Below are 23,340 nucleotides of genomic sequence, written 5' to 3' on the forward strand. Positions count from 1 at the left end.
GCCCTCCTGTCAGCGTAGCCAGAATGAGCTCACTGATTTTCAGCCCAGCCGGCTCCAGTACCGCTGCAGTCCACCAGTGCAACAGCACTGCTGTACAAAACCTGCAGCTTTTCTTTGCCTTTAATTTTTTCCCCCAGTAGTTTGTTTTCCCGTATTTGCCAGATGACATACAACGCTTAGTTAAATTACATGCACGTCTTAAACACACAAATATCTGTATGACTTCTAATTTTCTGCTTCTAAACTCAGTCAAAACGGAGGTTATTGCACTCAGCCCTAAAAATCTTAGAAGCATGGTGTCTAACCAGTCTAGATGGCATTACCTTGACCTCCAGGAACACTCTAATTAAACTTTGAGACATTTTTGATGTTCAGTTTGCATATTAAACAAATGTGCAGAACCAAAGTTTAATTTAATATCCTTCTCTTCAGTTACCAGGTCTTGAATAATCACACATCATTATATTTTAAAAACCTCATAGTACCTTATTGTTCTAAGTTCTTTGCTCTCAGACTGCTGACTTACTTGTGGTTCCTATAGTTTCTCAGTGTTGAGTTTGCAGCAGAGCCTTCAGCTTTCAGGCCCGTCTTCGGTGAAATCAGCTTGCAGTTTGGATTCAGGACACAGACACCTCCTTTACTTTTAAGATAAGGCTTAAAACTTTCCTTTTTGATAAAGATTATAGTTAGGGTTTGGATCCAGTGACACTGAATCGTCCCTAAGTTATGCTGTCGTAGACTTAGACTGCTGGGGGCTTAGAGTTTCTTCTTCGTTCATCTGTTTTTCACTTAGTGAATATTTTTTAACTCTTTTTTTTATAGTTTGTCCTTTCTCCAGTCTCCCTCTGCTCTGTTCTTTTCCCCCTCATCCCCAACCCAGCATGCCAAATGGCTACCCCTCCCTGAATCTACTTCTTGATTTCTTCCTGTTAAAAGGGAGTTTTTCCTTCCCACTGTCACCAAGTGCTTCAACATCTGTATTGACTGATATTTAGGGTTTCTCTCTAACATATTGGGATCTTTAACCTATTATATAAAAAGGTAACAGTTGAGGTGACAGCTGGTTTTACTTGTCACTATATAAATAAAACTGAATTAAATGAACTGACATTTTGCAAAAGTTCACAGTTGGGGTGCTTCAGTGTCATCTTTCTGCCTTTGTATCATTTTCAGATCCTTGGTATTGAGTATTAGCGCAGTTTAAAGAGTAAGACAACTTATCTCGATCAGAAACTGCCAACACATGATAATTCATGATAAATAATTATAATGCATAACAAATAATTCTGCCCTGCCTTAAACAGTTAATTTTAAGGAGTCAAAGTTCTGAGGTTTATTGATTTAGAGCTTTTCTTCTGTTTGCAGGAGTAAACAGGAGTAGTTGCTTATTTTCTCTACAATAAATAAATAATGTGAAGATGCCTGTTAAAGTTCAAGGGCATGTCTATATCTTTACATTACTTTATTTATTAGTCAAACCAATAAAATAAGCAGAAAATTAAATGCGTATTATTCTCAGTGTGACATTTGGACTTTTTTGTGTTATAGAGAGCTGTGTGGTACGAAAAATAATGTTATAAATAATGCCACCTAAAGGTCGATCTAAGAATTGTGCGTAATTGCCTGTTGTTATGCACAATTCTTAGGTCCGTTAGGAACTATTGGCTGGACGTCGATTTTCTTATACAGAAAAACAAGACATTTAATGCTAAACTAAATTAATATGATAAATGTCGCTAGACTCTTCAGCTGTCTGAATCAATTTTTGACATTTTTTTTTGAGTCAAAACAGTTTTAAAGGTCTTCTCTGAGTTCGAGATCCAAGTAAAGGTAAAAATCTGTTGTTTTTTCTGCATTTATTTGTTTACCGTACTATGAGTTAAGATATATGAGGCTATATAAAATAATAAATAAATAAATAAATAACCTCCTGAGAACCAGTCTATTCATTTATATCCTCTGTAATGGACATTTGTTTTTTGTCTTTATCTTTCGACTTATTTGAACTACCCTATAAGTCCATAAATACTAAATAGAGGAAATCCCGGGATTTCCATTGGTATCTGATTTTGTGTCTTTTATCTCCAAAGAGGAAGGAAATAACAAAAGAAAAGGTTTAATTGAGAAGATTCTTTTTTCCTTTATTCTCAGAAGGATGAATAATGTGTTGAAATGTTCAGTACCCCAGGCTTTGTTTTGCTGTCGGTGTCGGATGAATTAAGGCAGAGCAGTAGACCCCATCACAAGCTTCTTTCATCACTCTTTCCCCCCTGCACCCCAGAAAACACACATTTCTCTGCAGCTTAAGTAGGCGAGTACCCCTCTCAGCCAACACAAGTCACAGTAACAGGGCCAGCGTATCAGTGCCGTTGCCACATCAGTGGCATCTTTAGCTTCATATTCGTGTGATCAACCCCGTGTGAGTTTTAGTCCAGTGCGCGGGGAACTTTACACAGAAACAAAGGAAATCTGGCACCAAGTAAACTATTTAAATGGGGGAACAGATGACCACAAACGGCAAGAATGGCACCTCCACAGCTTGTGTGCCAAACAGTCACCCAGAGAAGGCTGAAGAGGTGGAAGGAAGGGGGCACTGGGGAACCAAAGCCGAGTTCATATTGACTGTGATGGGTGCGATCATTGGACCCGGGAATGTGTGGAGGTTCCCCTACCTGTGCTACAGAAACGGAGGAGGTGGGTGAAAGAAACGCTCTTAGTCGTCAAGCACATTTTGTCCACCAGTATTTTTTTCCTCCGTGCGTTAGAACGAAAAATTCCGCCTTTCTTACAGGTGTGTTTTTCATCCCATACATCTTGTTCATATTCACGTGCGGGATCCCCCTCTTTTTCCTTGAGACTGCCTTGGGACAGTACACTAGCCAGGGGGGAATTACTTGCTGGAGAAGGATTTGTCCGCTCTTTCAAGGTAATTAAAATAAACTCCCCCAAATTTTTCTCCGAAATGTCAGTCATACTTTATATATATTCAGTGAGTCCTTATATTTACCAACGGGCTTGTATCCTAGTCTATTTTTTATGCGTGCTCGATTATTCCCCTAGAAACAGAGCTGAGACCGCCTCCGTGTCCAAAAATGGTCTCGGTCCAACAACAAACAGTGTTGAGGCAAGGTGCCAGAGGGAAGTTGTTTCCACTTCCAGTAGGAAAGTAATCACTGCTACTGGAAGAGGAAGAATGATAAATTATTTATGCTCATGTAAAAGATTATTACACGCATGATTGTTAAGTGTAAGAACCACATGAATGCATTTCATAAATATGTTGGTTACGTTCCATTTATATTCCTGCTTCATTGCACAACGACCTTATTTATATAATTAGACCTCTGCAAAGAGAAAGTGTTTACACAGTGTTTCGACTGACATTGCACTTGTATATAGCTTACGTCTGCGGTGTTTCCTTTGCGCACCTCTTAGCTCTTAGACTTTAGGTGCTGTGCAAGAACAGAACAGTTTCAATAATTGGCCATTACCAATTTTATTTATTTGTTTGTTCATTTTAGGCATGGGCTATGCCAGTCACTTAATCATCGCATTCAGTGCAACATCTTATATTATAATCTTGGCATGGGCGTTCTTTTACCTGTTCCAGTCTTTCAGTGGGGATTTGCCTTGGGCCACATGTGGACACTACTGGAACACAGGTACTACAGTACTGGTATATTCTAAAAAGCAGTGACTATTGTATGCATTGCTTGTTGTGTGCTGTAATAGTTTTGAATATAGAATATATGAAATATAATTTGAAGGCAACACCTTTGACACTGTAAATGGGCATTTTTACTTTGCTGATGTTTTATTTCCACATCAGTCCAGCTCTGAGGTCCTTACACTGGCTGCCTGTCCGTCAGAGGATAGACTTTAAAGTTCTGATGCTGGCCTATAAAGCTGTGAATGGTTTAGGACCAAAATACATCAATGACCTCCTGACCCAGTATGAACCTTCCAGATCCCTCAGGTCATCTGGATCCGGTCTTTTATCAGTTCCCAGAGTCAGAACCAGACACGGAGAAGCTGCATTCAGCTTTTATGCTCCTTATATCTGGAACAAACTCCCAGAAAGCCTCAGATCAGCTGAAACACTCAGTTTATTTAAATCCAGGTTGAAGACTTACCTATTCTCAGCTGCATTTGAATAAAGCACCAAATCCACACTTTAAGCTTAAATTTCAAAACTTACACTAACTACTGATCTTATCTATTTCTGATTTTATCTGTTTTGATTTTATATACTGTTTTGTTTGTTTGTTAAGCTTAAATTTCAAAACTGATTTTATCTACTGTTCTGATTTTATCTGTTTTGATTTTATATACTGTTTTATTTGTTTGTTTGTTTGTTTGTTAAGTGGGTTTAGAGCTCTGGGTAGCTCCCCAGCTGGGTCTAGACTGGGTCTAGAGAGTATTTTAAATTCAGGGAATTTAAAATAGAAAGTAGCTCGTCCACAGAAGGACTGGTAGCTCCCCATTACGATAAGGGTTCAGATCGCGCGAACAGGTGTGGGATTAGAGCTCTGGGTAGCTCCCCAACTGGGTCTAGACTGGGTCTAGAGAGTATTTTAAATTCAGGGAATTTAAAATAGAAAGTAGCTCGTCCACAGAAGGACTGGTAGCTCCCCTTACGATAAGGGTTCAGATCGCGCGAACAGGTGTGAAATGTGTGTGTTTAGTTAGTTAGTTTGTTTGCTTGTTTTAATCAATTTTAAATCATGCTTTTTTATTTGTTTTTGTTTCTAATGTCTCTGTAAAGCACTTTGAATCACCTTGTTGTTGAATTGTGCTATACAAATAAACTTGCCTTGCCTTGCCTTGCCTTCCCTATACCAGACTCATGCTTGGACTTAAGCCATCTGAATCTGAGTATGACGTCCAGACTGAACACTACTCTTCCTGCTGTGGAGTTCTGGCAGTAAGCATATAGTCAACTCACACAAGTTAAACAGAATGCTCCCCCCTCCTCCCCTTTTTCACTCCCCTCCCTCACTTGTCTCGTTCCCTCTCTCCTCCTTTCTTTATGATCATTTTCAGATGTTTTCTTTTAACTCTCCACTTCCTCCCACACTTTTTTTTTTCCTCATTCGTCAGTCATCCAATCTAGCACTCAGTTTTCCTCCCTCCCAATTTCCACATGTCCTTCCCTTTCACCTGCCATTCATTTGTGGTCTCCTGGTCTCCCTCTCACCCACATTACTGCTCCCTTCATTTGACCAGGCGTCGGGTTTTAAAGGTCTCTGGTGGTATTGAGGAAGTTGGGGGCTTGCGATGGGAACTGGTCCTTTGTCTCATCCTCAGCTGGATTATCTGCTACTTTTGTGTTTGGAAGGGTATCAAGTCGACAGGAAAGGTTAGTAATTTAAAAACTGAACATCTTATTTTTTTTTTTCCTTTAAAAAAACAAAGAAGAAAAGTTGTAATAGTATATCATAAAACCATTCTAAAAAGATTTTAAAAGTCCTGATAATGTGGCCTTGTGAAAGAATGTACATTAAAAAAAATAACAGAGGATTTAATCTAGAGCCTTGTGGAACACCGTGCTTGTTGACAGCAAACAAACAACAAAAAACAGTGACTCAGTACAAAAATCCAAGATGTCTGAATTAGCAATAAAAGAGCCTTTATTAAAAATCTAATCAATTTTTATTAGAGGGTTGCAGAATGTATGTATTTCCACATAAAATATGTATACATCATTGGGTTGTTTTATATTTGAAGGCTAAACCAAGGTTATTAGAGCTAACTCAAACTAAACTAAAAACTAACATGAGGCAGCTTAGTTAACTAAAATAAAAATAAATACTAGGCTTTTGAAAAAAAAAGAAAGAAAACAAAGTAAAATGTTTTGTGAAATTGGAAATAAAAATATAATAAAATATTGAGGGACTCACTTTTAGTATTTGTTCATTTTAAAATTTCAAACTAGCATAATAAGGATTTGATGTGCGTTTTTATTGAGACTTTGGATGTCTAAGACTGACTTTCTGAAATCTTGCTTGTGACCTATGCTTTCTATATAATCTTAAAAAGACTAAAACTAACACTAAACAAATACAAATAAACTGAAACAAACAGAACATTTTCAACATTTTCAAACAATAAAGACTAAACTGAAATCATCAAACCCATTCTAAAAACCAAATAAAAGGCAAGGCAAGGCAAGTTTATTTGTATAGCACAATTCAACAACAAGGTGATTCAAAGTGCTTTACAGAGACATCAGAAACAAAAACAAATAAAAAGCATGATTTAAAATTGATTAAAACAAGCAAATAAACTAACTAACTAATTAACAAACAAACAAACAACAGTATATAAAATCAAAACAGATAAAATCAGAACAGTAGATAAAGTCAGTAGTTAAATGTAAGTTTTGAAATTTAAGCTTAAAAGTGTGGATTTGGTGCTTTATTCAAATGCAGCTGAGAACAGGTGAGTCTTCAACCTGGATTTAAATAAACTGAGTGTTTCAGCTGATCTGAGGCTTTCTGGGAGTTTGTTCCAGATATAAGGAGCATAAAAGCTGAATGCAGCTTCTCCGTGTCTGGTTCTGACTCTGGGAACTGATAAAAGACCAGATCCAGATGACCTGAGGGATCTGGAAGGTTCATACTGGGTCAGGAGGTCATTGATGTATTTTGGTCCTAAACCATTCACAGCTTTATAGACCAGCATCAGGACTTTAAAGTCTATCCTCTGACGGACAGGCAGCCAGTGTAAAGACCTCAGAGCTGGACTGATGTGGTCCACTTTTTTGGTCTTAGTGAGGACTCGAGCAGCAGAGTTCTGAATGAGCTGTAGTTGTCTGACTGATTTTTTAGGTAGACCTGTAAAGATGCTGTTACAGTAATCAAGCCTACTAAAGATGAATGCATGGACTAGTTTTTCCAGGTCCTGTTGAGACATCAGATCTTTTATCCTTGAAATGCTATATATATAAAAAAAAATAGAAAATGCAAAACTATAATAACTCTGCTAAATGGGTATTGTGTTAGCTTGGGTAAAACTCCAACATCAGAAAAGCATAGTTTTATTCTCTGTTTTACTCATGCTTTAACATCTGGTCAAATTACACAGTAAGTATCAGCTGTATAATTGGCAATTAGAACCATTGATTCATGTATTTTTGAAGACATTTTCACATAGTTATAAAGCAAATAACTGCACTGTTGCACTGTTAAGACACTAACACAGGAGGTACAAGCAACCATTGAAAAAAAAAATTTTTTTTCTTCTGATTGTTGAAACTTTTGGCTAGTGGCTGCTGTAGCTTGCATGGTGCACGGGGTGAGTATTGCCCCATGACACAAACTGACGTCTGCAAACTCACATCCTACAATTCTCTATGTTAATGCATGCATTAGAAACACTAGAATAAAGGCACACAAACACAGTAGCTACTGGAGGGCACAGCACATTAAGTCAGTGTGTCATTACCCAGTCTTACATACCCATGCTTGATCAGGACTTGTTTTCATATTTTGATCTATACTGCTACCCCGTTATCCACATTTTTTCAATGTACAGTACAATTTGATAAATGTTGCTCAATAGGAGTTGCTCAGTATACATGATACAGCAGGGAAAAGCACTTTGCACATTCATCCAAAATTGAATGTGACAGATGTGACATCTGCAGCTGTTTCCTAACCCACTTATATGTCCAAGCACTGGTCCGTCTCCTGCTCCCAGTTTTCCTGTATACCTGTATTATAAGTGTCATTACTGCCTGATGTAATTGTCTGTCATAGCTACCCATCTCATGCCATTTATCTTGAATTTTGTTGCTAGCAATGCTTGTTGTGACATGTGCTGTTGTCCTTTTTTATGAAGAAGATGAAGGAAGTCTTTTTCTGGCTACATAAATGAATATACTCAGTCTCCAAATAGTCAAATGAAATAGTCTCTTCCTATGTTCTTTTAGGACACTGCTGAACATGCAGCAGCTATGTCTCCATCCTCTATTCAGTTTACATTTCAGATGCTTGCATGAAAACCATCTATGAACTCATTTGAATTAATCTGATACTGAAGTGTATGGTTTTCAAACTTGTCATTCATGAAATTTATGAGTAAAGGGGACAAGATTCAATGTTACAGTGGGGCAAAAAAGTATTTAGTCAGCCACCGATTGTGCAAGTTCCACCACCTAAAATGATGACAGAGGTCAGTAATTTGCACCAGAGGTACACTTCAACTGTGAGAGACAGAATGTGAAAAAAAAATCCATGAATCCACATGGTAGGATTTGTAAAGAATTTATTCGTAAATCAGGGTGGAAAATAAGTATTTGGTCAATAACAAAAATACAACTCAATACTTTGTAACATAACCTTTGTTGGCAATAACAGAGGTCAAACGTTTACTATAGGTCTTTACCAGGTTTGCACACACAGTAGCTGGTATTTTGGCCCATTCCTCCATGCAGATCTTCTCGAGAGCAGTGATGTTTTGGGGCTGTCGCCGAGCAACACGGACTTTCAACTCCCGCCACAGATTTTCTATGGGGTTGAGGTCTGGAGACTGGCTAGGCCACTCCAGGACTTTCAAATGCTTCTTACGGAGCCACTCCTTTGTTGCCCGGGAGGTGTGTTTTGGATCATTGTCATGTTGGAAGACCCAGCCTCGTTTCATTTTCAAAGTTCTCACTGATGGAAGGAGGTTTTGGCTCAAAATCTCACGATACATGGCCCCATTCATTCTGTCCTTAACACGGATCAGTCGTCCTGTCCCCTTGGCAGAAAAACAGCCCCATAGCATGATGTTTCCACCCCCATGCTTCACAGTAGGTATGGTGTTCTTGGGATGCAACTCAGTATTCTTCTTCCTCCAAACACGACGAGTTGAGTTTATACCAAAAAGTTCTACTTTGGTTTCATCTGACCACATGACATTCTCCCAATCCTCTGCTGTATCATCCATGTGCTCTCTGGCAAACTTCAGACGGGCCTGGACATGCACTGGCTTCAGCAGCGGAACACGTCTGGCACTGCGGGATTTGATTCCCTGCCGTTGTAGTGTGTTACTGATGGTGACCTTTGTTACTTTGGTCCCAGCTCTCTGCAGGTCATTCACCAGGTCCCCCCGTGTGGTTCTGGGATCTTTGCTCACCGTTCTCATGATCATTTTGACCCCACGGGATGAGATCTTGCGTGGAGCCCCAGATCGTGGGAGATTATCAGTGGTCTTGTATGTCTTCCATTTTCTGATGATTGCTCCCACAGTTGATTTTTTCACACCAAGCTGCTTGCCTATTGTAGATTCACTCTTCCCAGTCTGGTGCAGGTCTACAATACTTTTCCTGGTGTCCTTCGAAAGCTCTTTGGTCTTGGCCATGGCGGAGTTTGGAGTCTGACTGTTTGAGGCTGTGGACAGGTGTCTTTTATACAGATGATGGGTTCAAACAGGTGCCATTCATACAGGTAACGAGTGGGGGACAGAAAAGCGTCTTACAGAAGACGTTACAGGTCTGTGAGAGCCAGAGATTTTCCATGTTTGAGGTGACCAAATACTTATTTTCCACCTTGATTTACGAATAAATTCTTTACAAATCCTACCATGTGAATTCATGGATTTTCTTTTCACATTCTGTCTCTCACAGTTGAAGTGTACCTCTGGTGCAAATTACTGACCTCTGTCATCATTTTAGGTGGGGGAACTTGCACAATTGGTGGCTGACTAAATACTTTTTTGCCCCACTGTATGTGTGCAGTGTGTGACAGGTTTCTTATTGTAAGATCTAAATGGTGCAAAATCGATACAAAGCATAACTTGGCTGGGATTAGTTGAAGTTTCTTTCAACTTTCCAAAGAACAGTTTTGGCAAAGTATTTAGTAAGCTTTACACCATGTTTTAAAGCACTGATTAGTAATATCAGAAGAGCAGCTATAAAGAAAAGCTGTTGGTGTGATTTTTATCATTTCAAAAGGTAAGTAATATTCACGTTTAAGCTAAACATTACACTGGAAGTTATAGTGATCTGATTAACGTTGTGGGAACTGTTTATTTCAAGAGTAATACACCCAAGATGCTACTAATGTGCCACACCAAAGCTGGATTTAGGAAAGCAAGCGTGCAATACAGTAAAACTAAAGAAAAAAATATGAATAAAATAATGAAATGACAGGTCAAAACAAAGTATAACTTTCTTTACCATCTCTTTTCTCTGTTTTTTTTTTTTTTTTTTCAGGCAGCCTACTTTACAGCAACCTTCCCCTATGTCATGCTATTTGTTTTGCTTATACGTGGTGTTACCCTCCCAGGGGCAAAGGATGGGATCATTTATTACCTCTACCCTGACATTTCTCGCCTGTTAGATGCCCAGGTAAAGAAAGCACATAGAGACCCGAGATCAAAAAAGCTAGATGTTTTACAGTGACATTCATGCACTACAGACACACACACGATGATTTTGTTTGACCTTTCCAGGTGTGGATGGATGCTGGCACTCAAATCTTCTTCTCTTATGCCATTGGCCTTGGTTTCCTCACTTCTCTTGGGAGTTATAACACTTACAACAACAACTGTTATAAGTAAGTCCAGTACTAACTGTCATAAAGATCATTATGATCATCTTTTAAGTTGAGCATCAGCATCTACAACATCTGTGTCTAAGTATTTCTACTTACCATATTCATTTTATTGCAGGGACTGTTTCTACTTGTGTCTGCTGAACAGTGCCACGAGCATTGTGGCAGGCTTTGCCATTTTCTCTGTGTTGGGTTTCATGACATATGAACAAGGAGTGGATATTTCTGAAGTAGCAGAATCAGGCATGTACTGTCTCGCTTCAGTTCAACTATATACTGGACATGAGAGTGGCAGTTTCATACATTTTCTTTGAGGCTTTCTGGTGTTGTAAAAATATTCAGGAAACCTGCATGGCAGCAAACTTTTCACCCTTTGGGAAGATCTTGTGATTCTTCTTTTCTTTCTTTCAATCATAAGAAGCTTTCTGGCAGAGCTCATATGTTGCTCTGCCATTTTATTTCTCTTTTGATATTTTGGCTTAAACTTGAATCATCTTAGTTAAGGTGAGTCTGATTAAAGCTAACCAGTGGATACTAGGAATGCAGAGGATAAAGTTGGCAACCCTGTATTATTATCAGCAGATAATAATACAGGGTTGCCAACTTTCAGGCCTTTTGGGAAGGTGGCTAATAGTTGAGGCATGTAACTATATTTATTATAGGCAATTAATTGGTATTAATTCATTTTTGGTATATATATATATATATAAAGTAATAATCTGGCTCATCAAACCTTAAAATTTTTCTTTTTGAGGGAATCAGTAAGACAATAATGCCAAATTAGTTTCCACAGCTAGTACACCAGTATGGCTAGGCAATAAAAGTCTATGACGCTAGAAACATGGTTGAGCAGCTGAACTAAAATAACAAGCAAAAACAGGAACTTTAAATGGATTGTACTGCAGACCACAAGGCAAACTGCTGTGGCTGACAAAACAATAACAACAAAAAAGGATGTTTTTGTAAAGAAATTGATGGATCCCTTGGCCTCTCCTTTAGCACCATAATAGAGATAAAAGCAATAAGACAGTATACTGAAGTATCCACACATAACGATTCCTGTCTGTGTCCTATAATTTACATCTTTGATCTGTCTTTACATTATTTGTTTGTAGGTCCAGGGTTGGCATTCATTGTTTACCCCCGTGCTGTAGCCATGATGCCAGTGCCCCAAGTGTGGTCGGTGTGTTTCTTCCTCATGATCATTCTGCTTGGGTTGGATAGTCAGGTACTAATCCACGTTAGAGTATGCATGAATGAAGAAATGGAATACTATGTGACTAATGAACAAACCGTGTGTTGCAATTGGTTCCTTACAGTTTGTTGGTCTGGAGTGTGTGATGACATCACTGGTTGATCTTTTTCCTCGCCTGCATCAAGGCTATAGACGTGAGCTGCTTCTGCTGGCTGTATGCTGTACCTGCTGTTTGCTGGGACTCTCCTTGGTCACTGAGGTACGTATTCAGTACAGACGGAGCTACACGATAAGAAAACATTAAGGAAGTTTTTGATACTGTTTGACCGATATAGCTCTTAATGTGATTTGTAGTGAGACTGAAAGAACTATATAAGGTATGTAGTCAACTACTAACTAAACCTTAGTTATTGACACTACATGTTTTAGTGTACAGGTAGAATCAAGGGAAGTGGCCTCTACTGGAACACATTTAAAAAATAGGGATGAAACAGTGGGGTTAAATCCATGTATTCTGGGGGGCTAAGACAGATCTAATGAAAAATAAACGAACAGAATAAACTTATACTATAAATCTTATATCTAAACATTTAGTTTTACCTAAAAATGAGACCGCTATGGTGTGCTAACTAGAATACAGTTCATATTTAGGAGTTTTTTCCCCAAGGATCCAATTTCCAAGTATGGAAAAATTCTTTTACATAGCAAGAACACGTATGTGCTCCAGATGTGAGTTTGATCAATTTTGGTTTTGGTGTAACACTATAACCCGCAACTGAAATCCTTTACTCTTGTCACTGTGCAAAACAAGTATTGCATGTTGCATTCTTGCTCTTTTATCTCCAGGATTACTGCTACTGTGGTGTATACTTTATGAATGATGCCTTTGAGTTGGGGGAGTTGTATCTGGGGATTGCGTGGGTTGCATTTGGCCACGGTTTCCATGCTAAGTAGAGCGGATGCAGCTGTCATGACTGGTGGTTGGGTATCACTTACCTTTGTAACACTGCCTTTTTATACTGGTTCCAACTTAGTATCTTAGCAGGGTTCCCACTGCACTAGAGCCTCTATAGCTCCAGCTGTGACTGACGCTTCCTTCTTTTGACGTTCCAGCTCTAGAAAACAGCTGCATTTTAATTATGTATTTGGGTCTTCTGCTCATCTAAGGTTTTTGAATATGTTGCTGTAGCTTCTCAGTACTTGCTCATATGTGTCTTGTTCTAGTAATGCACTTTAATCAGCATGTCCTGCTTGCCTGACATTCAATGCAAAGATTGTGGTTTGACGCTACAGCAATATTTCTCTTGCTCATGTTTCAGTGTAAGCTTGTGCATTAATCAATGCTTTGTTGTGTTCTTTAAATGAATTAATGGCTTTGCTGTAATATTTAACCTATTTAACACAAGCTAAAGTTAAATTTAAGGTGACAGTTAAATATATATGGCTGACATACATATGGTTTTTAATTATTTTAACTGGCAAAATAATATACACAAAATTTTGTGATTGGATACCATTTAATTATTGAAGTTCCAACCAAGATATAATAATTTATTTGATTCCAAATTACTATTAATAAGAAAAGACAAATTTAAGTTTATTTACCCCATATCAGTCACCTGAAGTAAAATAAAATTCACAATAATGCACCTCGATTGAATTTTCAAGTTTTAACACTTTCAAAATATCTATGTGGTTATTTTATTAAGGTTAAAATCATGTGCACTTAATTAACTAATTATCAGCAAGTGTGACCACGTCTATAATAGTGGATGTTTTGGCAGTTTGCTGGTCTGGAGCACTCAGGTGAGTGTTAACACTATGCCATGCTATTCTGGGAGTGGACATTTTTAAGATTAGGCCATACAATGCCCGGGGAAAAAAAACTCTAAGCCTCAGTTAGCATGTTGAAGTTTATAATAGAAAAAAAAAACTGAATAAGTAGGGCTTGCCTGGAAGGCTTACTAAGAGAAAACATTTTTTCCTCTAAAAAGAGTATGACAGATTCGGTTTAGCTTTGCAAAGCAGCATCTGAAGAAACCACAAGTATGCTGGAACAATGTCCTTTGGACAGACAAGATCAACGTGGAGATGATTAGCCATAATGCACAGAGTCACAGATGTCAAGCAACTCATGAAGTTTACATTACTTGCTGGAGGAGGGGTGATGAATCAGGCTTGCTATGCAGCTTGCAGTCATTGAGCAGAACATGCCGTAGTATTTTAGAGTCAAATGTGAGACCAACTTGAAACTAAAGCTTGGCTGAAACTGGGCCGTGCAACAGGATAATGATTCCAAGCACAACAACAAATCCAAAACAGAATGGCTGACAAAGAAAAATAAAAATCAAGACGCTGCAATGGCCCAGACCTCAAACAGACTGAAATGCTGCAGTGGAGCCTTAACAGAGCTATGCATAAATAAATTGTTGTAGGGAAGACTTGGCTAAAGTTTCTCAGAATCAGAATATTTTATTAGTCATTGGGGAAGACTGGGCTAAAATTCTTCCACAATGACATTAGAAACCAATAAAGAAGTTATTGCTGCGAAAGGGGTTTTTATAAGGTGTTATGTCATGGATGTGCAGGCTTTTGGATTGAGCACTCATAACAAGCCAGATGATTCATTTCTTCTTTAGCCTGGAGCATGTGGTGTCTGTGTGTTCCAAAAATGTCAATTCATGACCATAGAGCAGTTTTTTACTCCATGTCCATGTTGAATGAGCTCTGGCACAGAGATACAGTGGGGCAAAAAAGTATTTAGTCAGCCACCGATTGTGCAAGTTCCCCCACCTAAAATGATGACAGAGGTCAGTAATTTGCGCCAGAGGTACACTTCAACTGTGAGAGACAGAATGTGAAAAAAAAATCCATGAATCCACATGGTAGGATTTGTAAAGAATTTATTCATAAATCAGGGTGGAAAATAAGTATTTGGTCAATAACAAAAATACAACTCAATACTTTGTAACATAACCTTTGTTGGCAATAACAGAGGTCAAACGTTTACTATAGGTCTTTACCAGGTTTGCACACACAGTAGCTGGTATTTTGGCCCATTCCTCCATGCAGATCTTCTCGAGAGCAGTGATGTTTTGGGGCTGTCGCCGAGCAACACGGACTTTCAACTCCCGCCACAGATTTTCTATGGGGTTGAGGTCTGGAGACTGGCTAGGCCACTCCAGGACTTTCAAATGCTTCTTACGGAGCCACTCCTTTGTTGCCCGGGCGGTGTGTTTTGGATCATTGTCACGTTGGAAGACCCAGCCTTGTTTCATCTTCAAAGTTCTCACTGATGGAAGGAGGTTTTGGCTCAAAATCTCACGATACATGGCCCCATTCATTCTGTCCTTAACACGGATCAGTCGTCCTGTCCCCTTGGCAGAAAAACAGCCCCATAGCATGATGTTTCCACCCCCATGCTTCACAGTAGGTATGGTGTTCTTGGGATGCAACTCAGTATTCTTCTTCCTCCAAACACGACGAGTTGAGTTTATACCAAAAAGTTCTACTTTGGTTTCATCTGACCACATGACATTCTCCCAATCCTCTGCTGTATCATCCATGTGCTCTCTGGCAAACTTCAGACGGGCCTGGACATGCACTGGCTTCAGCAGCGGAACACGTCTGGCACTGCGGGATTTGATTCCCTGCCGTTGTAGTGTGTTACTGATGGTGACCTTTGTTACTTTGGTCCCAGCTCTCTGCAGGTCATTCACCAGGTCCCCCCGTGTGGTTCTGGGATCTTTGCTCACCGTTCTCATGATCATTTTGACCCCACGGGATGAGATCTTGCGTGGAGCCCCAGATCGAGGGAGGTTATCAGTGGTCTTGTATGTCTTCCATTTTCTGATGATTGCTCCCAGAGTTGATTTTTTCACACCAAGCTGCTTGCCTATTGTAGATTCACTCTTCCCAGTCTGGTGCAGGTCTACAATACTTTTCCTGGTGTCCTTCGAAAGCTCTTTGGTCTTGGCCATGGCGGAGTTTGGAGTCTGACTGTTTGAGGCTGTGGACAGGTGTCTTTTATACAGATGATGAGTTCAAACAGGTGCCATTCATACAGGTAACGAGTGGGGGACAGAAAAGCGTCTTACAGAAGACGTTACAGGTCTGTGAGAGCCAGAGATTTTCCATGTTTGAGGTGACCAAATACTTATTTTCCACCTTGATTTACGAATAAATTCTTTACAAATCCTACCATGTGAATTCATGGATTTTTTTTTCACATTCTGTCTCTCACAGTTGAAGTGTACCTCTGGTGCAAATTACTGACCTCTGTCATCATTTTAAGTGGGGGAACTTGCACAATCGGTGGCTGACTAAATACTTTTTTGCCCCACTGTAAGAGCAGTGTTTCTGGATTGTGTCCACATAAGGCTTTTTCTTTGCCTTCATCTGCATTTGTGGGTGACGTGGCAGACAATGATTTCTGGAAGTGATCCTGAGACTAGTAGTGCAGTGATTTCCATGACAGAATCATGCCTGTTTTTAATGAAGTGCTGTTTGAGAGCTTAGGGATCTCAGGCATCTAATATTAAGAATCAGCCTTGTCCATATTCAGTCTTGTTGACAGACAACATGTTATGTACACATAGATGATAAGTTGTTTACAGTCTTCACAATTTTACAATTTACAATTTGAAATTGTGAGATGGAACGGTTGGAAAAGTGAAGATGAAGTCACCTGTGTCCCAAATTTTCTTGTTGAATCGCTGCATATTGGAGAAGTGAAAATGTTTTTTAGCTGGAGGATCCGGTCTTTTAGAATCAGAATCAGAATACTTTATTAATCCCGAAGGAAATTATGGGTTACAGCAGGCAGCATGCTAATGGCGGATCCGCACTTACAAAGGAACCTTTATAAGTGTAGGGCAACTAAACTGGCCAAACGGAGCTCCAACACAAGCATAATGTAATTAGAGTACCATACCTGGAATGAATGTAGAAAAACATTAAAAGAGATGTCTTTTATCTCAAAAATCTCTTTAAAAACACCACAGAAGAGAAGTTTCTATGATGAAGCACAATGCAAAATCTGGTAGTTAAAACCACCAGCTTTACTAGATATATATATATATATTAGGAAATCAGAGTGTCATTACAGTTAGTTTGTATATATGTATATATATATATATATATACATATATATATATATATATATACATATATATATATATATATATATATATATATATATATATATATATTACCACGGTGGTCCCCGTGGTAATCGGAGCACTAGGTGCGGTGACTCCCAAGCTAGGCGAGTGGCTCCAGCAGATCCTGGGAATAACATCGGAGATCTCTGTCCAGAAGAGCGCAGTCCTGGGAACAGCTAAGATACTGCGCAGGACCCTCAAGCTCCCAGGCCTCTGGTAGAGGACCCGAGCTTGAAGGATAAACCGCCCGCAGGGGCGTGCTGGGTGTATTATTTATTTATTTATTTTATATATATATATATATAATAGGGTGCAACGATACTCGTATCGATATTGAACCGTTCGATACAGTGCTTTCGGTTTGGTACGCATATGTATCAAACAATACAAAATTTTTAATTTATTTTATCAAGTTTCCTTCTGCTGTCTGTGTTGAGCGCTCAGTGGATCTGTGCTCGACAGTGCAACCTAGGCGAAGTAGTTGAACACAGATTCACTGAGCGCAGCGCAAGCTAGCGAGACAGAAGTTGCAACATGGAAAATTGAACCTCCCCCACCCTCATTCAGATCTGGGGCCCGTTCTTCGTACGTCGTTTACTACATCCAAGATCAAATGACACATCCAAGACCAAATCATCGCGCTAACCGTGAGCTCGCTAATCCGGTTCTCCGAACACACCTGCTGTTGACGATTAGTACAGCTGGATGAAGTAATGTGAGATCACTGGGTGTCGTAAAAGGGGCTACGCATCGATAGTAGAAACATTGATCAGCAACCCTCTGATTGGTTGGCGAAAATGTCGAAGGAGCGCGCTCGGTATTTTTCGGCAGCAGAGCAAGAACTCTTGAGTGAGGGATTTCAGGAGTTTCAGAGTTTAATCAGAACACAAGGGAACACTGCAAAGGCTGCAAAAGCAAGGAGAGAGGGCTGGCAGAAAGTTGCTGACAAATTAAACTCGTAAGTGATTTAATAATAACAATAATAATGGATTGGATTTATATAGCGCTTTTCAAGGCACCCAAAGCGCTTTACAATGCCACTATTCAGTCACTCTCACATTCACACACTGGTGGAGGCAGCTACGGTTGTAGCCACAGCTGCCCTGGGGCAGACTGACAGAAGCGAGGCTGCCATATCGCACCATCGGCCCCTCTGGCCAACACCAGTAGGCGGTAGGGTAGATTTATTATATTACACTATATTATCCAATATTATATTACATTATATTATATTATGTTATATTATATCCCCTTACACATTAGAGCCACAACAGGACCCACTAGAACATGGGAACAAGTAAAAGTGAAATATAGGAATATTCTACAGAATGGTAATATTTATCACTTATATTGCTTTTCGTCTCTTGAAAAGAGACCCTGAAATAATCTGTTTGTTTGTTCATAACAGCAACCAAGAAAAGGGCAGAGCAAAAAAAAAGACAGGTGGTGGTCCTGCACCCCCTCGTCAACAAGTTGGTTAAGTAAATAATATCCTCACGGGAAAATCGATATCTCTCAATGAGCACACTGTCGCGCTGAGCTAAAGGATCCTGTCTGTCCCGCAATATACGCTGAATTCTGAGGACTCTCCTTATCAATCTTGCACCTTCCGCAATGGGTGGCTCGCGTATACGGACAGGACATGGCTGCGACAGGCTTCCCAAATCCACCTTCGCTTTTATAGCCGTGGTCTCTCATCTTGATTACACAAAGTAATTTGCAATTACTACTCTGAAATATGACTTACATCTGTAATAATAGTACATTTCCCTTTTTTAGGAAATGACCTGTATGTATCTGTGTGAAATCAATAGAAGGATCAAGTGCTGCATTATCTTTAGTTACATTGATGTTATTTATTTATGGTGAAACAGTGGTGGAATATCGCTGTTGCTTTCGTATAAATGAAGCGGACATACCTGCGTGGCCGCGATCTAATCCTGTTTGCATAAAGTAAACCTGCTCCCGAGCAGGTTTACGCTTACGGCTCTGTTGCTATGGCAGCAAGTCCCGGATGAGCTTCGGGGAACCGAACGATCCAAGATCACGCGAAATCGTCAACAATCTAATCCAGCTAACTTACTTAGCGAGGTACGAAGAACGGGCCCCTGGCCTTTGGAACTATTTTGGTTTTCATGTGAAGTATGACCCTGAAGGTAAGCGCGTCATGGACTAAAGTAAAACAGTATGTCGGATGTGCCACACAATGCTCAATTACATGGGTGGGAACTAGTGGTTAGCGCAGTTAGCTCGTTAACGTGTTGGCCGTCCAGCCCCACACATGGGGCGATCCGCGGTAGCTCGTTAACGGAGATTTGCCGTGTTGTGGCGTAAACATCACTTCAGATTAACGCTGACAGCACTAGTGGGAACACAACAAATATGACTGCACATTTACTCCGACATCATCCTAGTGCAAAGACAAGTGGAAACAGACAAAAACAACAAGCACGCATGCTACAAACTTTACCCGAGTCATTTAGACAGCCGTTAGCACATGATTCTCCTTATGGGGACCTGATATGTTTAATAATATGCTGCTGAGAATATAGCCCAGAAGAAGCGTATAGTATAGCTTTTATTTTGGAAAGAGCCATTTCTCTGTAATAAACTCTCTTTTCCAAAGATGAGTGATTTCTCGATCAGATAGATTTATTTTTTTCTTACTTTTTTGTTTCAGCAACATTAAATTTAAAAACTGTACTTTTGAGTTAAAATATATATTTATAATTTTAATAAATGACAAATTAAAAAAGCATGAACACTTTTTTGTATCGAAAAAATATCGAACTGTGACACCAAAGTATCGAACCGAACCGTGAATTTTGTGTATCATTGCACCCCTAATATATAACTGTAATGACGCTCTGATTTCCTAAATTTTAACAGAAAGAAAAAGACACTGATCAGAAGAGATTTCGTTTGATAAGGTGGATTTCAAGATTCTGGCAAAAGGCCTATAATAGTTACCCTTTTCTTGGAAAACACTTTTAATTTTAAAAACTTTGCACTGCAAAAGTTTTTAGATAACAGATCTGAGATCACTCTGGTTAAGTCTCAAAATGGCAAAGACATAATTAGGCAACATACACGGGAGCTACAACAACTTACTGTTTTCTGGTGTAATATACAATTTTACAGTATTACCATGGCAACCACAATTAGAATAAACATCAGAATTTTTATATAAGTTTTATAAGTTTGCATCTAATTGGTATAAAACCATCAAACTGCTTTAGTAAATTTTTAATTACTCTATTAAAATGTAAATTGCTCCAGTAAACCCTAAGGAAAAAAAATGCATTATAAAGTCATGCCAAGGGACATGACCAAGCATGCTTGTGTCAACTGTTGTGAGTGAGACTGAGTATGTCTGTGATTAGCTTTATTTCCTAACTTTCTTTTTATCATTGGATTTGAACGACTGTGTATTATTCCCCCTGTCCTTTTTTGTTTTTTTAGGGAGGAATGTATCTGCTCCAGCTGTTAGATCATCATGTCTGTAGTGGCACCACTCTGCTGCTTCTCTCTTTTTGCCAGTCTGTGAGCATTGGCTGGGTGTATGGTAAGTCAGACAAATAGCCAACCAATTACAGACTGTGTTGTGACAAAAAAAAAAGACGCTGCTCAGATTCAGAACAATTTTCATTGAGACAAAGACCAGCGTCTGCTTGTTTGGTATAGATTAGTTTGAAATAAATGGTTGGTCTTTCTAATAGCTCTCTTTTACCTAAAGGTGCTGATCGTTTTTATGGTAACATCTCAGACATGATTGGCTATCGTCCACACCCATTCATGAAGTACTGTTGGCGCTACATCACTCCTTTGACCTGTTTTGTAAGTCATGTCATATAATAATGTGTAATTTGTGTTTCCCTTTCCACAGTTTTGGCACTGCAGAGTATTCACACTTTTCAGTTTCACACTGAAGAATAATCCACTTTGTCTTATTTCATCACAGGGCACCTTTATCTTCTCCATTGTCAGATATTCCCCGCTGAAGTTCAGTAGCACTTATGTTTATCCACTCTGGGCCAACATCTTGGGCTGGTTCATTGCCACAGTCTCCCTCTCCCTCATTCCACTGTTTCTATTATATAAAATAATCCAGGGAAAGGGCACTCTTCGACAGGTGAGCCTTTTTTCTCTCAAAAATTGTGGAATCAGTATGAGATGGCTTATATTTGATGGGGAAGGGATTCACTTTTAAGAACCATCACTGACAAAGAAAAACAATAACTTATGACATACATTGAGCATTCACTGTTTTTATTGTTTATCTATGCTTAGTTATTTTGGTGTATTAATAGACAGAATAGTTTTTATCAATGGGAAAAGCTGTTAAATGTATGAAAATGCAGTTAAAAGTCCAAAACCTATGACCCTGTTCACATTTTCCAAAGCAGTCCAGTCTGAGTTGGAGACTTTGGTTGGCTGATTCTGGCCCCTGGGTCTGAGAAAAGTGTTTGGATTTTCCCGCATTGTTAAATTCAGTGTTTGAACATTTTTAAAGAGTTTTGGGGGATGAATGACGTAATTGAATGTAGTTGTGCTTTTTTTTTGTTTAAATCTGGGCAATTATATAGAAACAGAGGTCTTAACCTGGGTATGTTCAAGAATTGTTAAATACAACTTGGACTGCATACACTGAATCCCTGCCTTTTACCAGGAGTATCAGCAGGAGATCTCAAATCATCTTACATAAGAATGGGTTTATGGAAAACACTTTTAGAATTAATACATGGAAAACAATGTATCTAGACTCTTTTTTTCTGTTTAATTAGCGAGCCTTACTCCACCATAATGTGATCGTGGCCTCTGAGTTTCATGTTAAGTCAGTTCTGTTCTACTGCTGCAAATACTTATCAGCACACTAAACGTATTTCACCTTTTTTGTGTTTTTATTACATCTTCATGAAATGTCAAATTATAATATTGTAATACTGAATTGTTCTTTTACAGGAAAACTGAATGCAATTCTTTCATTGGTTGTAAAGTTTCAAGATTGTATTTAATTGTGCCTCATATCTTCCAAAAATGTTAATCAAAAATCTATTTAAAGATGGCTTTTTTTAAATCCTCAAAACAATTACAATCTACAATTTATCCTTTCTTTCCTCAGCGTTTCTTAGAGCTCTGCCAGCCTGATCAAAACCTCCATCTTGCTTTGGGACGAGATGGTACAGCAGACCACACAGACCTCGCTTCTTTATCATGCAATGGGGAAAACACTCAATGAACACAATAACATAACGGACATTGTAAATTACTCTCTGCTCTTCTGAGCTTTTATCCATCTAATGAAACTTAAAGAGTGCTTTGAAAAGAACAAACATGCCCTGAAATTTTTACCTACAGCTTTCACATTTGTACCTTACCTTAGTTTACCTTTATCTAATTATATTTCATCTTTAAGCTTTAATATCTTCAATAGCAATAAACATATATTATCAAAATATATTAGAACAAGCTTATATACTGTTTATATAGTTTGTCTTAAGCGAGCTGAATAATAGAACTGCGCACACACACACACACACACACACACACACACACACACACACACACACACACACACACACACACACACACACACACACACACACACACACACACACTCACTCACTCACTCACTCATATAATTTTAAGCTGCGTTACCATTTCATATGAATAAATAAATCCCATGTAGTGATGGGATCAAAATGCTGGCATTCTGATCCATGAGAAGGCAACTCTGTAGTCAGTACTACATTATTCCATGACTAAAGTACTCATGTAGTACCCATCTGTAAACTCAGGCGTAGTTTTGAACTCATCTGTTAATTCTTGTAACTGTATCTAGACCGTTTACCAAATCTGTCCAGACAATTGTTACTATTAATTCAATTATTATTTTTTATTATTTTGTATCGGTATTGTTTGTTTTGCTTAGTCACTTTGTTCATTTCATTTCAGTTTCAAATATTTAAAAGTGTTTGCTTCTTCATTTTTTCCATAACATGGAGGGTTTTGTATTAAATTCAGAATGTGATTTGCAATAATGACGTCCCAGTCTCAAAAAACACATTCTTCTTGTGGTGTTGTGTTGATAATTTTGACCAAAGGGACAGACTAAAGCTGAAGAAATTTTCTGTATATTATTATTTTAGCTTAGATTCAATACGATATGAAAAGTGGAAAAAGCAGCCAAAATCTACAGAAAGGCTGAAGACCACTTAAAAATTCTACAAGAATATTTTGCTCCTTGTAGGGTAGGTAACTGTATTGATCTGACAATGGAAATTGTTGTGTTACCGCAGCAATATAAAGAATAGGAAGCAAAATATGAAGAAATGAGGAGTGGCTTCCAACGTACTGTAAGTATTTCTGTTTCGCAATTTCTTGAATGAAAAAATTAACCCTAAATATTTTTTTGTGCAATAAAGCAGATTATTTAATTATTTTA

The 23,340-nt window shown here is 38.7% G+C and overlaps 1 protein-coding gene across 1 annotated transcript; it reads left to right on the forward strand.

Annotated features, from left to right (window-relative positions):
• The first annotated feature begins 2,359 nt into the window (after positions 1–2,359).
• LOC146660975 (sodium- and chloride-dependent GABA transporter 2-like) lies at positions 2,360–22,515 on the forward strand. Its single transcript, XM_085421084.1, has 14 exons — positions 2,360–2,694; positions 2,792–2,926; positions 3,522–3,662; positions 4,843–4,924; positions 5,227–5,359; positions 10,199–10,333; positions 10,438–10,541; positions 10,657–10,781; positions 11,654–11,766; positions 11,858–11,992; positions 20,358–20,460; positions 20,632–20,732; positions 20,857–21,027; positions 22,018–22,515. The coding sequence occupies exons 1-14, from the start codon at positions 2,493–2,495 to the stop codon at positions 22,132–22,134; spliced, it is 1,797 nt and encodes a 598-aa protein (XP_085277210.1). The 5' UTR covers positions 2,360–2,492; the 3' UTR covers positions 22,135–22,515.
• The last annotated feature ends 825 nt before the right edge of the window (positions 22,516–23,340 follow it).

The sequence above is a fragment of the Rhamphochromis longiceps genome, linkage group LG10 (assembly GCF_057381845.1).
Source record: "Rhamphochromis longiceps isolate RC_006_pf linkage group LG10, R_longiceps_female_GT1.1, whole genome shotgun sequence".
In the NCBI taxonomy this organism is placed as follows: Eukaryota; Metazoa; Chordata; class Actinopteri; order Cichliformes; family Cichlidae; genus Rhamphochromis; species Rhamphochromis longiceps.